The sequence below is a fragment of the Tenrec ecaudatus genome, chromosome 2 (assembly GCF_050624435.1).
Source record: "Tenrec ecaudatus isolate mTenEca1 chromosome 2, mTenEca1.hap1, whole genome shotgun sequence".
Taxonomy (NCBI): domain Eukaryota; kingdom Metazoa; phylum Chordata; class Mammalia; order Afrosoricida; family Tenrecidae; genus Tenrec; species Tenrec ecaudatus.
Genome location: NC_134531.1, coordinates 241,323,799 through 241,339,942, shown reverse-complemented (window position 1 = coordinate 241,339,942; position 16,144 = coordinate 241,323,799). Strand labels below are relative to the sequence as shown.

Genomic DNA, 16,144 nt, shown 5'->3' with positions numbered 1-16,144 from the left:
AGTGGGATTCATTGAAGGTCAGAGAGATAAAAGGCTTGATGAGCATCACCTTTCTTCTCTCTGGCTTTTTGACCATTGGACCAGTGTGTGGTTGCCTTGCTTGTTCTGTGCTTCAATTTACATTCTACATTACCTGTAGGATGCCTAACCTGTGGACGGTGTCACTGTAAGTTGAGGACCCACTAAGACTACACAATTGAAATTTGCATCTCTTGAGCTGGGATATGACTATTGGTGACCTGGCTGACAGTTGGTGACCTGTCTTGCTGTTTGCTGTCTCTCTACCGAGGATTACCTGGCAGCCCTTGACTTGAAGGACAGCCAGTGTCTCCCAACTCTGTCTCGGGAGTGAGTTGCATTGAGTCATTTGTACTGCTTTATAATTTAACTGTTAATTTCTTGTATTATATATCTATGTATCTTTATATAATTTAACAGTTCATTTCTTGTGTTATATATCTATCTTTATAAATATATATATTTATAAAGATAGATAAATATTTATATTTACATATATAATTATTAGCAATCTGTTTTTGTCTCTCTAAAGAACCCTGTCTAACACACCTCTGTCCCCACTCCTGTTTAACATCACACCGGAGGTCCTAGTTAACAACATAAGGCAAAAGAAATAAGAAAGACATCATATGTTTTCAACTAGGGAAGGAAGAGGTGAGACTATTGTTATTTGCAGACAATATAGTTTTATATATTAAAAATCCCCAAAACACCACAAGTGGAGTTTTCAAGTGATGGGGGAATATAGAACTGTGGGATGATACAAGATTAACAAACAGAAGTCTATCAGACTGCTATAAACATCAGACAAGATAACAGAAGAGGCAATTAAAAAGGTAGTTCCCTTTACAACAGCCAAGAAAAAAATCAAATAGCTAGGGATATACCTGAACAAAAAAATATTTGTACAAAGAAAACTACAGGACATTATTACAAGAAATGACGAGTGACCTCAATTAATGGAAGAATATCCCGTGCTTGTGGATTGGAAGACTCAATATAATAAAAATGTCAGTTTAGCCCAACACACTATATAAGTTTAATGCTATCCTTATATGAATACTATCATCCTTCTTCAAAGAATTGGAATAACTGATTACCAACTTTATATGGATAGCAAAGAAGTCCAGAATTAGCAAAGAACTCCTCGAGAAGGACAAACTGGGAGGGATTGCTCTACGTGACTTTAGCACCTGTTATATAGCCAAAGTGGTCAAAACAGTGTGGTACTTGTATAACGACAGCTATTCAGACCAATGGAAAAGAGCTGAAAACCAAGAAAAAAACATCAGCATACAGACAACTGATTTTTGTTAAATATCCAAAAAATATCATATGGGAAGTGGATGCACTTTTCAACAAGTTGTGCTGGAAAAAATGGATATGTTCCTGTAGAAAAATGAAGCAATACCCTTACTTCATCCCATGCACAATAGCATACTCAAGGTGGACCACTGACCTTGAGGTAAAACCCCAAAGTATTAAGGCCATTTATGAGGGAATTGGAACAAACCTGAGAACCTTGGCACAGGTAATACATAGACTATTGGAGGGATAGATACAAATACAGAGGATCCAAAAATTAACAAAAGGGACATACTGAAGATAAAACACCTGTGTGCATTGAAAGAATTCACTGAGAGTAATAAGAGAACCCACAGACTGGGAAAACATCTTTAGCAAGGATACATCAGACACATCAGACAAAGACCTCATTTCTAAAATCTACAATACTTTGCAAGCTTACAATACAAAAAAGACTAATTGCCCACTGAGGAGGCGGGCAAAGCACCTGAACAGATGTTTCACAGGGTCAGAAATCTGAATGGCCAATAGACATATGAGAAAATGTTCCCCATCTTTAGCGATAAGGAAAATGCAAATTAAAACAATTGTGAGTAACCACCTAACACCCTCAAAGATAGCCCAATTCAAAAAATCAGAAAGTAACAAGTGTTGGAGAGGCTGTAGTGAGAAAGAAACTCTCATCCACTGCTGGTGAACCTGTAGGTATGTACAGCCACTGTGGAAATAAATTCGGCAATATCTAAAACAGATGGAGATTAAGCTATCATATGACCCAGCGATCCTGCTACTGGGCCTATACACAGAAGAGGCAAGAAACAAACCACCGGCAGACATCTGTGCTCCAATGTTCATCACAGCACAGTTCATGATTGCTAGGAGTTGGAAACAATCCAAATTTCCATCAACAGATGAATGGATCAAAAAACTGTGGTACAGACATACAATGGAGAGTTACACATCCCTAAAAAGTAGCAATGAATGCATGAAGCACACTGCTGCATGGGAAGAACTAGAGGAAATCATGCTAAGTGAGGTAAGCCAAGCATAAAAGGACAAGTGCAATATAAGTCCACTAACCAAGCTTAAAAAAATAAAAATAAAGGGGGTGCAGGGGAAAAGCTACTATATACATACATCCCTGGGGTGAGGTCCAGCGACTATGGCAGGGGCCAAACCCAATCCAGGGATACATGTGGCAGCCAAAATTAGGAAGGACAAATAAAGAGGGGCATAAAAACCCACATGGGTGAGGGGTTAAACGGGGTACTAATCTACCCAAGGGGAGGGTATTTTTTTATCTCCAGGGGAGGAAGCGAGAGAGTAGGCTTCAACCTGATACACTAAGACATGACTACAATATGCTGGCATTACCGCGGAACCAACAGAGAGGTCTGCAGGGCCGGCCTCAATCCCTACCCCCCAAGAAGAATGCACTGGAGAGGACAGCACTGAAGCTACAGCTTGGGGTGAGTGGCATGTCTGATTAGAGTACACAAGAGAAACTAAGAGTCGTGGAGTGTGAGGGGAACACATCCTGGCCCACCAAGCCCTGAGGACAATATTGCTGCTCAAAGCAGACAATGCACAAAGGACCATATGGCCAGCCTCACCATGAGACATGGCGTCATTCGCTGAACCATAGCGCTACGGAGGACATCATTGGAGACACAGTGTGGGAATTGTGCCCAATCTGACCCCATCACACTGGGGCAAAACACTAAGAACATGAAACAGAGCAGCAAGGGGAGCAATGGGATGAAATCCCTGGGGAATACCAAAAATAGACTTTGGAAACGGAGTGTGGCACCCCTTCAGACTTGACCAGAAACACTAGCAAAGACCAATAAACAGACCTTGAACTATTTATAGGATTTTCTATTTTTGTCAGTGGCTTTCTTTTTTGTTGTTGTTATTTTGTTTTGGGATTTTGTTGTTATTATTTTGTTGGTTTTGACTTTCTTTGTTGTTTTGTTTGGCTTTGCTTTTATTGCGTGCTAATTAATGTCTCTTCATGAAAGGGATCAATGTTTCCAGGTGTATGCAGGAGAAGGGAGATGGGAGAAAGAAAGAGGGGGTGGGGAACAAACCCAGGAGCAAAGGAGCAACAAGTGAACTAATATCAATGGAGAGAAGGGCATAGGATGTCTTGTGGGACTTAATCAAGGGCATGTACCAGCAAGGAATTGGTAAACCCGAATGAAGGCTGAATATGATGGTGGGACAAGAGGAAATTAAGAGGAAAGAACCAGGAGGCAAAGGACATTTATAGAGTCTAAATACAGGCATGTAAATATGTAAATATATTTATATATAATGAGAGGGGAATAGATCTATGTACTTATATCTATTTGTTAAGAATTAAGGTAGCAGATAGACATTGGGCTTCGACTCAAGTACTCCCTCAACACGAAAACACTTTGCTCTAATAATCTGGCATTCTGTGATGCTCACCTTCCCGACACAATCACTGAAGACAAATGGTTGCATAAGTAAATGTGGTGAAGAAAGCTGATGGTTCCTGGTTATTAAAAGATACAGCGTCTGTTGTCTTAAAGGCTTGAATATAAACATCTAGCCAAGAAGCAACAAAGCCCATATGGAAGAAGCATAAAAGTCTGTGTGATTCATGACATGTCACTGGGATCAGATATCAGGTATCAAAGACCCAGAACAAAAAATCACACCAATGTGAATGGGGGATGTGTGTGTGTGTGTGTGTGTGTGTGTGTGTGTGTAGTGAACACCCAAAGCCTATCTGTAGACAATTGGACATCCCCTCACAGAAGAGTCACAAAGGAGGGACGAGCCAGTCAGGGTACGGTATAGCACCAATGAAACACACAATTTTCCTCTTGTTCTTTAATGCTTCCTTCCCTCCACTGCCATGACTCCAATTCTACCTTACAAATCAGATTAGATCAGAATATGCACAGTGCTACAGATAAGAGCCCACAACACAGGGAATTCAGGATAGATAAACCCCTGAGGGCCAACAATGAGAATAGAGATACCAGGAGGATAGAAGAATCATGGGGGGGGGGGGGCATTGATCAACATACATATCCCTACCAGGGCGACAGACAGAAGAAATGTGGATGAAGAGTGACAGAGGACAATGTAAGATATGAAAATAATAATCTATAACTTTTCAAGCATTCATGAGGGAAGGTAGACAGGGAACAGGGCGGGGAGTGAGGAGCTGGTATCAGGGGCTGAAGTAGAAAGAAATTGATTTGAAAATGATGACAGTCGATGGACAGATGTGGTTGACACAACTGATGAATGTATGGATTATGATAAGAGATGTAAGAGCCCCCAATAAAATATTTAATTAAAAAATGAGGTTGATTAGGAAAGTAGAGTAAGAAAATTCTCTATCGGCTCGGACGGGAAGATGGCCGACAGGGACACCCGCATACTCTGAGAGCTCCTCCAAACAAATCGGGATTTGCGACCAGGTAGCTGAATAGTAAGAGTCTGGTGAGTGAAATATCCCCCAGGGACAGCACCCCAGTCCCACCCCACGTATTTGTCCTGAGCAGGGGTCTAGGTGAAAGAGGACCGGACTCGTGGGACATCTCTGGTCACTAAGCTGCCGTGAGCTCACTGGCGACCGACCTAGGCTCCATCCCCAAACCGGACCCCAGCCCAGAGCCGCTTGCCTGCCCTGCCTAGACAGGCGCAGCAGGTCACGCTCCCCTACACCAGCGGCCCACTCGCGATCCCCACTGGGAGAGAAGCTTACCTCTCCCGCGGTTCCCCTCTCCCAGCAGGGCAGTGATCTGCCCTCGGGCCGCATCCCTCCCTCCATTCACCCAAGCTCAGGGGAGCGGACCCGAGGGTTGTCTGGCGACCCCCACGGGGGACCATCCACCCGCACCGCTGCCGCGGACCTCTCCACCTGCCCTCCGTGCGCTGGCCTCCCACCCCGCCCGCCCCCGCCCGCCCCCGGCAGCCTAGCGCCAGCTCCACTCCTGGCAGGGACCCTGCGCTGAGCACTTCCCGCCAACGGGAGCCATAGCCCAACTCGCGCCTGTCCCAGACCCTGAGCTTCTGCGGAGTGCCGCGGCCCGCGCTGCTGAGTCTGCCCACCAAGGGCCCCTCCCTGCGCAAGGCACAAGAGTAGGTGCCCTCCGCAGGGTGCTGCGGGGACCCAGGCGGCCGCGACTCTGAGCCTGAGCGGAGGAAGGGCGCCATTGCCCCCTGTGGTTTCGCGCCAAGCCTCCTTTGCCGGCGCCATTACCCCCTGCGGTTTCCCGCCAAGCCACTACTGTCCCGCAGGGTTCTGAGCACAGAGCGGGGCGGAGAGCGAACACCATTGTTCCCTGCAGTGTCGCACCGCTGTCTGCGCAGCTGTCCAAGAGGCCTCCCCGCGCCCGCTCACAGCCCGGGCAGATCAAACATTCCACCTGCAGTGGAGCCTGGGACTCGGCTTTGCAGTCCCTGAGGAGCCGTCAGTGAGCTCCAGCCAGCTCTCACCACCTGGGGGCCCTGTGGGGTTCCCAGTGCCAGCCCTAAGCCTGCCGCAGCCCACCCCAGCCACCCCAGGAGACGGAACAGTGGCCTGAGCCTCCACACAATAAGGTTACTCCTGTCTCCCAGAAGCATGGGGCCTATGAAAGGATCAAGGAAAAATCAACAGACCACATCACTCCCAACAAAAAAATCAGAGAAACGAGGCACTTTAACAGACCTAACGCCACTCAGAAGAAACAGATATAGATCAGCCACAAAAGGAAATCTTCATAACTCTGCTTGCAGTAATACAGGAGCTTAGAAAAGCAAACCAAAATAAGGATGCAACGATAGAGGGGATGAAATGCACAATAGAGGGTATGAAGTCCACAATAGAGGGGATGAAAACTATCCACCAAAAGGAACTGCAGAAACTAACAGAGGAGGTAGCAGAGGCCACACAAAAGGTCACAGAAGCTATATCTAGGCTTGAGGAGGCTGAGAACCGTATCAGTGAACTCGAGGACGCTCAAACCAAACGAAGCAAGCGAGAAAAACAATCAGATAGGAAAATTAAAGAAACAGAAGACAGCCTGAGATCAATGACAGATGCTATGAAGAGGAATAATATTCGAATAATCGGTCTACCGGAACACAACATAACACACAAATCGACTGCCAAGATAGCAAAGGAATTTCTGGAAGAAAATTTCCCCAACCTAACAAAGGAGAATCTGACTCTCATACAGGAAGCAGAGAGGGCGCCGGCTAAGCTAAACACCAAGAAGAACACGCCAAGACATATAATTGTAAAATTATCCAACTTAGAGGAAAAAGAGAAAATTCTACGAGCATCAAGAGAAAGGAAGACAGTCACATACAAAGGAGCACAGGTAAGAATATGCTCAGACTTATCAAAAGAAACCATGAAGAGGAGGAGAGAATGGAGCAACATCTTCCAAAAACTGAAAGATAAAAATGCCTCCCCCAGAATCCTATACCCTGCCAAGTTATCCATTAAGATAGAGGGTAAGATAAGGGTCTTCCAGGACAAGGAAGAACTCAAAAAATATACTGCAAGTCACCCGACCCTGCAGAACATACTGGCTCACTCACTATGGCCAGAAGATCAAGCTCCAACTAGAACCACCAGGAGACCACCATATAGCCCATCTCCATCTAGAAGCCAACATGCCAGCAACACGTACCAGGACAACACAGTCTCAGATGAAAAAGAGGACAGGATAGAAACCCTCCACTCAAACGCAGTACACTGATATGAAGGAAGATAGGCAAAGACCCAAAACACAAAACAGAATATGGCAACCATGAAGCCAGAGATTGTAATAATCACTCTGAATACAAATGGGCTCAATTCATATGTTAAAAGAAAGAGGCTGGAGGATTGGATTAGAAAACATAACCCATCAATCTGCTGCCTGCAAGAGACACACCTTAAGCGAGCAGACAAGCATATGCTGAGAATAAAGGGCTGGCAGAAAGTTTACCAAGCAAATGGTAACTCCAAGAAGGCAGGAGTGGCTATCTTAATCTCCGACAAAATGGATCTCAAGATCCAAAACATAAAAAGAGACAAAGAGGGACATTACATAATGCTCAAAGGCTCAGTAAACCAGGAAGCAATAAGCATACTGAATATTTACGCACCTAATAATGGTGCGGCAAATTTCGTCAAACAAACTATTAAAAACATGACAGAAGAAATCACGGAAACAACAATAATAGTGGGGGACTTCAACACTCCACTATCAGAGAAAGACAGGTCACAGGGAAAGAAGCTCAGCAAAGAGGCCAGAGAGCTAAACAATGTAATTAGGCAACAGGGCCTGATAGACATCTATAGAGCCTTTCATCCAAAAGCAAAAGGTTTCACATTATTCTCCAATCCACACGGATCTTTCTCAAGAATAGATCACATGCTGGGACACAAGGCCAGCCTGAGTAAATTCAAACACATAGATATTATCCAGACATCTTTCTCAGACCACCATGCCATAAAGCTGGAGATTAATAGGAGGGCACCCAGAAAAGCAAGGGTCACCAATTGGAGAATAAACAACGATCTCCTGCGACATGAATGGGTTAAGGTCCAGATCAGAGAGGATATCAGGAAGTTTCTAGAAACTAATGAGAACGAGCATACAACATATCAAAACTTATGGGACACTGCAAAGGCAGTTATCACAGGTAGCTTGATATCACTGAATGCATATATGAAAAAAGAAGAAAGGCGTATGACAGATATGTTAACACAAAACCTCCAACAACTAGAACAGAGTCAACAGAACTACCCCTCCAATAGCAAGAGAAAAGAAATAATAAAATTCAGGGCGGAGTTAAACCAGTGGGAAGACAAAAGAACAATGCAAAGGATTAAGGCAACTAGAAGCTGGTTTTATGAATGAATTAATAAAATTGACACTCCCCTGGCAAAGCTTACCAAAGATAGAAAGGAGCAATCATCAATAGCCAGGATGAGGGATGAATCGGGGTAATAACAACAGACCCCAATGAGATAAAAAGGATAATCACAAAGTACTATGAAGGTTTGTATTCTAATGAATTCAGAAACCTGGAAGACATGGAAAATATTTAGAAAAACAATCTATCCCCAGATTATCTGAGACAGAGATCAAGAACCACAACAAACCCATAGCGAAGGAAAAAATAGAGAGTGTCATCAAAAACCTACCAAGGAAAAAGGCCCCAGGGCCAGATGGCTACACAGCAGAATTTTACCAAACATTCAGGGAAGAGCTGACACCGATCCTCCACAAAGTATTCCATAACATAGAAAAGAACGGCAAGCTCCCACACTCATTTTACGAAGCCAGCATTACTTTGATACCCAAACAGGGAAAAGACCCCACAGGTGTAGAGAATTATAGACCAATATCTCTAATGAACATAGATGCAAAAATCCTTAACAAAATATTGGCCAATAGAATACAAAGGAACATCAAACATATCATTCACCACGACCAAGTAGGATTCATCCCAGCGATGCAGGGATGGTTTAACATCCGAAAATCCATCAATATCATACACCACATCGAGAAGAAAAAGGATAAAAACCATATGATAATATCCATAGATGCAGAAAAAGCATTTGACAACATCCAGCACCCATTCCTAATCAAAACACTCATGAAGATAGGATTGGAAGGTAAGTTCCTCAAGCTCATACAAGCTATCTATGAAAGACCAACAGGCAAAATCATAGTCAATGGAGAAAAGACAAGAACAATACCACTGTAAAAGGGTACAAGACAAGGATGCCCCCTGTCCCCTCTTCTATTCAATATCATTTTGGAGGTTCTGGCTAACAACATAAGACAGCGGAAGGACATCAAAGGGATCCAGTTGGGAGAGGAGGAGGTGAAACTATCGTTATTTGCAGATGACATGATCCTATACATTGAAGACCCCCAAAACTCCACAGTTGGAATACTTACAGCAATAGAGGAATACGGAAGAGTAGCAGGATACAAGATCAATAAACAGAAGTCGGTAGGGTTTCTATACACATCGGACAGGGCCATGGAAGAGGCGATTAAGAGGGAAGTACCCTTCACAGTAGCCAAGAACAAACTGAAATACCTAGGAATATATTTAACAAAAAATACTAAAGACCTTTATAAGCATAATTATAAAACCCTATCACGGGAAACCAAAAGTGACCTTCACAAATGGATGACCCTCCCCTGCTCATGGTTAGGTAGGCTGAACATAGTAAAGATGACAGTTCTTCCTAAAGCACTCTACAAGTTCAATGCTATACCAATCCAATTACCATCAACCTTCTTCAAAGAATTGGAAAAACTGACCACCAACTTCATATGGAGAGGGAAGAAACCCAGAATTAGCAGAGAACTCCTCAAGAAGAAGGACACAATTGGAGGACTCGCCCTACCTGATTTTAATGCCTACTACACAGCTACAGTGGTCAAAACAGCATGGTACTGGCACAATGATAGACACTCAGACCAGTGGAAAAGAATAGAAAGCCCAGGAGTAAAATCATCAGCATATAGACAACTGATCTTCGACAAGGGTCCCAAAAACGTCAAGTGGGAAGCAGATGCCCTCTTTAATAAGTGGTGCTGGAAACAATGGATATCCACATGTAGAAAGTTGAAACAAGACGTCTACCTCACCCCATGCACAAGAACACACTCAAGGTGGATCACAGATCTAGAAGTCAAACCCCAAACCATCAGGACCATTAAGGAGGGAATCGGGACTAATCTCAGAGCACTGGCCCAGGGATCACATAGGCTCACTGCAACAGGGAAGGGGACACACACAGGTGATCTGGAAATCGACAAATGGGATCTAATAAGAATAAAACACCTGTGCACCTCGAAAGACTTTGCCAAGAGGGTGACAAGGCAACCCACAGACTGGGAGAAGATTTTTAGTAATGACACGTCAGACAAAGGGCTCATTACTAAAATCTACAACACCATCATGACCTGCAAAAAGAGGAAAACAGTTAACCCCCTAAGGAAGTGGGCAAAAGAAATGAGAAGAACTTTCACTAGAGAGGAGATCAATATGGCCAATAAATATATGAGAAAGTGCTCGAAGTCCCTTGCCATAAGAGAAATGCAAATCAAAACAACCATGAGATACCACCTAACACCCCTGAGGCTAGCCCAGATCAGTAAATCAGAGAGCAACAAGTGTTGGAGGGGCTGTGGTGAAGTAGGAACCCTCCTCCACTGCTGGTGGTCATGCAGATTTGTACAGACACTGTGGAAAGCAATCTGGCAATACCTAAAGAAAATGGAAATTGATCTACCTTACAACCCAGCCATCCCTCTACTGGGCATATACCCAGTTGAAACAGCAAATAAAACACGACCAGTCACATGCGCTCCAATGTTTATTGCGGCACAATTCACAATAGCAAAGACTTGGAAACAGCCTAAGTTTCCATCGATAGACGAGTAGATTAGCAAACTTTGGCACATACACACAATGGAGTATTATGCAGCACTGAAAAGCACCGATGAGCACATGAAACACGTTATTTCATGGGAAGAGCTGGAAGGAATTATGTTAAGCGAGGTAAGCCAGACCCAAAGGGACAGGTACAACATGAGTCCCCTGAGGTAATTACAATCAGCATGACAGAAATAGAAGAATAAACATCCATCCCACAATAAATGGGAGGAAGCATAGATAGTTGGAGGGAGGACAGGCCACACCTAGGGAGGTACATGAGAGCCCAGCATAAAGAAAGAGTAGTGGGGTAGAGAGAGGGAGAACCGGGAGGGGGAGAATCTGAATGGATGGTATGGGGGGGCAGTGTACTAACCCACCCGGGGGAGAGTGCCGGTTGTGTCCCCACAGATCTGGAACATGCATACGGACCCCAACACGACACACCAAACAAGGAGGGCAACGCAAAGTACAGAGGTCTACACAAAGAGGCTGGACGACAAGCCGGCTCAAACCAGAATTAGGCCGACCCCCACACTCGAAGGGAATACCACAGAAAACAAAAATAGATCGTCTGGAGTGGGAAAGGAACTGACCCACCACACCACATCCAGAAGGAAGCTGAAACAAAAGAAGGAGAAAGGACGTAGTGGAGTACACCTGGGTCCACCAAGCCCAAAGTCGATAGACCAGCTAGAAGGGCCCGTCATACAGAGAGGACCATTCAGCTGACCACACTACGAGATACGACATCCTGCACCAACACATGGCCCTACATGGGACAGCACCTGAGACACAATGGGGGATGGGCGACTGAGCTGACCCCGCCACACTGAGGCAAACACTGGGGGCGAGCAATGGAGCAGCAGAGAAAGCAGAGCAGAGGGAGCCCGAGGGAGTACAAAGGATGGTCTATAGGCCAACGAAAGGACCTTGAACTACTAGCAATTTTTCTTTTAATATTTGCTATCTTTTTGCTTAGTCTTTTTAAATTTATTTTGTTTTTTACCTTGTAAATTTTGTATGTTAGTGGCTTTTCTGCTTATCAGCGTGTCGGTGTTGCTTCTGTCAAAGCCATGTTCTTATGGGCCACTTGGGTACAGTCAAAGTCATATCCATTTGTATGCACATATTACTATGTCAGCAGGTCCACCTAGACAAGATAGGCTGGACAAATAATGAGAGAAGAAAACAACAGGACCAACGGTCCTGGAGGGACATGAGAGCGCGGGAGGTAGGGGAAGGGAGGAGGTGTCGCCCAACACAGAAACAAGGGAACAGCGAATGGTTCTAAACCAGAGGAGGGAGGGGAGGGGAGGACTGGAAGGGAGTGACCAAGAGCAAGGTAACTGAGAGGAACTACTGAATCCAGAATGAAGGCCAAACATGGTAATGGGTCAGGAGGAAAGCGAAAGGAAATAGAGGAAAGGAGTAGGAGGCAAAGTGCATACAGAGAAGCCTAAATACAGACATGTACATATGTAAATATATTTATGTTTATGGGGGCAATAGATTTATATGCATATATTTATAGGTTCAGTAGTAGGGTAGCAGATGGACATTGGGCCTCCTCATGCATAATCCCCCAAAACAATAGCACCTCGCCCTGCTAAGCAGCCATTGCAGGATACCCATCTTCCCGACATGATCACTGAAGACAGCCGTGTGTGTAAGCAAATGTGGTGAAGAAAGCTGATGGTGCCCGGCTATCAAAAAAGATATAGTGTCTGGGGTCTTAAAGGCTTGAAGGCAAATAAGCGGCCATCTAGCTCAGAAGCAACAAAGCCCACAGAGAAGAAGCACACGGCCTAAGTGAACACAAGGTGTTGAATGGACCATGTAGCAGATACAAAGGAACAAAAACAATCATTGTGTGATCACCTTCCTCACATAATGGCTGAAGACGAAAGTGTGCATAAGCAAGTGTGGTGAAGAAGGCGGATGGTGCCCGGCTACTGAGAGATATAGCGTCTGGGGACTTAAAGGCTTGAAAGCAAACAAGCGGCCATCTAATCCAGAAGCAACCGAGCCCACACGGAAGCAGCACACCAACCTAGGTGACCATGAAGGACAGAGGAGACCAGGTCTCCAACATCAAAGGTGGGGTGGTGGTGAGAATCACATCACCGTGAAAGAGGGTGAGTTCATGATGGGGACCCAATGCCCACCTGTAGAGAGCTGAACACCCCTTCCAGAGGGGTAGTGATGAGGAGATGGGCCACACAGGGTTCAGTGTAACAACAATGAAACTCAAAACCTTCCTCTAGTTCCTGAACGCTTCCTCCCCTCCCAATCATCATGACCCCAAGCCTACCTTGCCTTGCGGACCTGGTTGTACCAGAGGATGTACAGCGATGCAGTGGGGATCTGGAGGCACCGGGAATCTAGGACAGACGAACCCTTCAACACCAGCGGTGGGAGAGGCGACACCAGGAGGGAAGGGCATGTAGAAAGGGAGAACCGATCTCGGAGATCTATGTGTAACCTCCTCTCTGGGAGATTGTCAAGGGGGAGGCGGGTGAGGGGAGACGCCGGGGAGTGTAAGATAAGATATAATAATTATTTATAAACTATCAAGGGACCAGGGGTGGGATCAGGGAGGGAGGGGAATGGGGGAAAAAAAAGGGAAACCGACCTGATTCCAGGAACCCAAGTGGAAGGTGAATTACGAGAGTGACGAGTGCAACGAATGTATAAGGGTGCTTTGCTCATTTGATGTATGCACAGATTGTGAGAAGAGCCTGATGAGCCCCAATAAAAAGATTAAAAAAAAAAAAAAGAAAGAAAGAAAATGATTAGGGCAAAGAATGTACGGATGTGCTTTATACAATTGATGTATGTATATGTATATGCATGGATTGTGATAAGAGTTGTATGAGCCCCTAATAAAATGTAAAAATAAATAAATAAAATAATTAATTAAAAAAAAAAGAGCAATGTAGCTGAGAAGAATTACTGACACAATAGTCGGATGTATGGGTTGTGATAAGAGCTGTACGAGCCCCGAATAAAATGATTTTTTTAAAGTGAAAAAAAAAAAAAAGAAAATTCTCTATCTTCAGAAAATAGACCATAATTACCCTAATCAGATTATGGGATTTAAATTACAAATTTTTTGCCAACCTTAAATTCCACTGTTTCATTTACTGTAACTTGTCCATAATTCCAGTTTGGTCCATAATTTCCTTCTTTTTGGAAAACTGTCTTCTCCATGTTTGGATCACTGCTGATATTAATGCTAAATTTATAGACATCTTCACCATACATGTAATACCTAGTTTGCAAACAAGCATGTAAAATTGTTTTATTTATTTAGAATGAGTAGTTTAAAAAGCAAAACATAGTCAAAATGAAAATAATTAAAACCTGCATAATTTTGATGCAAGACCAGGATGTGTTTGGCTCTTTTATACACAACGTTTCCATGAGTTGGACAGATTCAAAGGCATGTAAGTGCAACATTAAATATTTTGATAAGAGGATGTAGTTGAAAGGGAAGAATGGAATACAATTTGTAAAGATAAAACCTTAAGGATTTGAAGTAAAGAATATCCCAAAAGTATTTAGGTAAATTAAGAATATTGCAATCTTGCAAAAGGATCACCAAATGCAACATGAGGTCCTGCTATTTCATGAAATATAAGTATGTGCCAGTCCTATAAATGAAGGAAGCTTCCAAGGAGGGAATCATTTGGGATTTATCTTCTCATTTACTTGTGCCTACCCAGCATGATGTGAAGTACATTGCATAATTATCCCCCATTTTTTGTGTGCATTAACTTACTTATGTTATGACTGTGGTTTTCTTTACCCAATCAAACATCTCTAAGGTATCTTATTGAAGGGAAATCATGTTAATTAATGAGTGTATAATAATTTTAATATTTGTCCTTGCCTTCCTCAAGTAATATGCTGTCAATTAAATGTTGGCTTGCTAGCTACAAGGTCAGTAGTTCAAACCTACTAGGGAAAAGATGAAAGAATCTATTTCCATGAAGATTTTGAATCTTAGAATATAGAGTCGCAATGAGTTACCTTTTGGGGGGATCTTGTTTCCTATTAGTCAAATAAATGGTAGGACAGGTCAAGTCATATTTTAGTTTATTATTTTATTTTATTCATACTTATGAACTCTGCAGGAAAGATGAGACTCTTGTAAAAATCTAGAGTTTCAGATTCCCTGGAGTCATGATGAGTTGGTAACATTGGGTTTAATACACAAGAAAAGAAAATCTTGTGGTAAAAAGAACGTTTTTTCTGGTAATCTGCTACAACTTTGAAGTTGATGGCTAAACATCCCGTAAGAAAAGAGTCAATCATTCAATAATATTACCATAGTACTGTTAGTAAAAATTAAGTATCTTTGCCCTAGACTTAAAATCCAGCAGAAAAATGATCTTATCATTCTGGAAATGTAACTGCTCTCAACTCATGATTAAGCATCCTTACTGTGTGAGAGGAGAGTTTATTTTAATATACCAGTGTTTTGTACAATAGAGTTGATGTCATGTAATCAATGATTTAGAAATCCTATGAAAATCAGGACTTTCATAAATTAAATAAGTTTGCATTAATTTTGCCTGAAATAACTTCTTCCCTTCTGGCTCTTTTTGTCTATCTATTAATACATATGTAGTTTTCAGGTACCATAGTGGTTACTGAAACAATTCGCTAATTCTCCCCTGCTCCTTCTAAAGCCTGTTTGCTCTGATGCAAACAAAGAACCTATATATGATCTGGATTCTACTATTGATGCATTGTTTTTTATAGCCTTTACCAATAAACTTGTTACAATGGAGTAGTTTATGAGCCTTGGTGACCCAGCTGCAACTCCACAGGTACATCTGCACTCCACAGGGTTTTCAATAGTAGCTGATAATTCTCAAAGTTGATCTCTAGGGTTTGCTTTTGTGCTACCACAGGTGGTCTGAAATCTCTGTGAGTGTTATTCACCAAACAACAGGGGTAAACATTAGCACCACCTGATGACTCTTCACTAATCTCTTTATTGTCTTTTAAAATACTTCCTCTTTACCCTTCGGCACAGGAGTTTCTGGGGGTGGGGAACAGAGGCAATGATATTTTGTGACTGTATCACTTGGTAGAGTCATGACATGAGCATTGAAACTTGGAAGAACATTTTTGTGTAATCTGGGCTTGACAACTTGAAAAAGTGTTCAACGTGTACCTGCAACATACCAGAAACTAAGGCAGATGGGCTCCAAAGTGGGGATCAATGGGAGGCTTAAAAGTCTTACTCTTACACTTCTCCATCCAGGACCAATTGGGGTGGAAATGTAAAATCCTATAAAAAAAACATCAAGAAAAAAGCATAGGGTTTAAAAGTTAACATTTGTATTGTGTGAGCTATATCTTTCATAACCAGCAAAATAGA

At 43.1% G+C, this 16,144-nt stretch overlaps 1 protein-coding gene across 1 annotated transcript in view; it reads right to left on the bottom strand.

Annotated features, from left to right (window-relative positions):
* The window catches only part of TMPRSS15 (transmembrane serine protease 15), a 186,809-nt gene that overhangs the window by 104,712 nt on the left and 65,953 nt on the right, over positions 1-16,144 (bottom strand). The window contains exons 11-12 of the mRNA XM_075542932.1: positions 15,949-16,054; positions 13,873-14,023 (exon numbers count right to left, since the gene is read on the bottom strand). Of these exons, the coding sequence (XP_075399047.1) occupies positions 13,873-14,023; positions 15,949-16,054 (257 nt within the window). The remainder of the gene's footprint in view (positions 1-13,872; positions 14,024-15,948; positions 16,055-16,144) is intronic.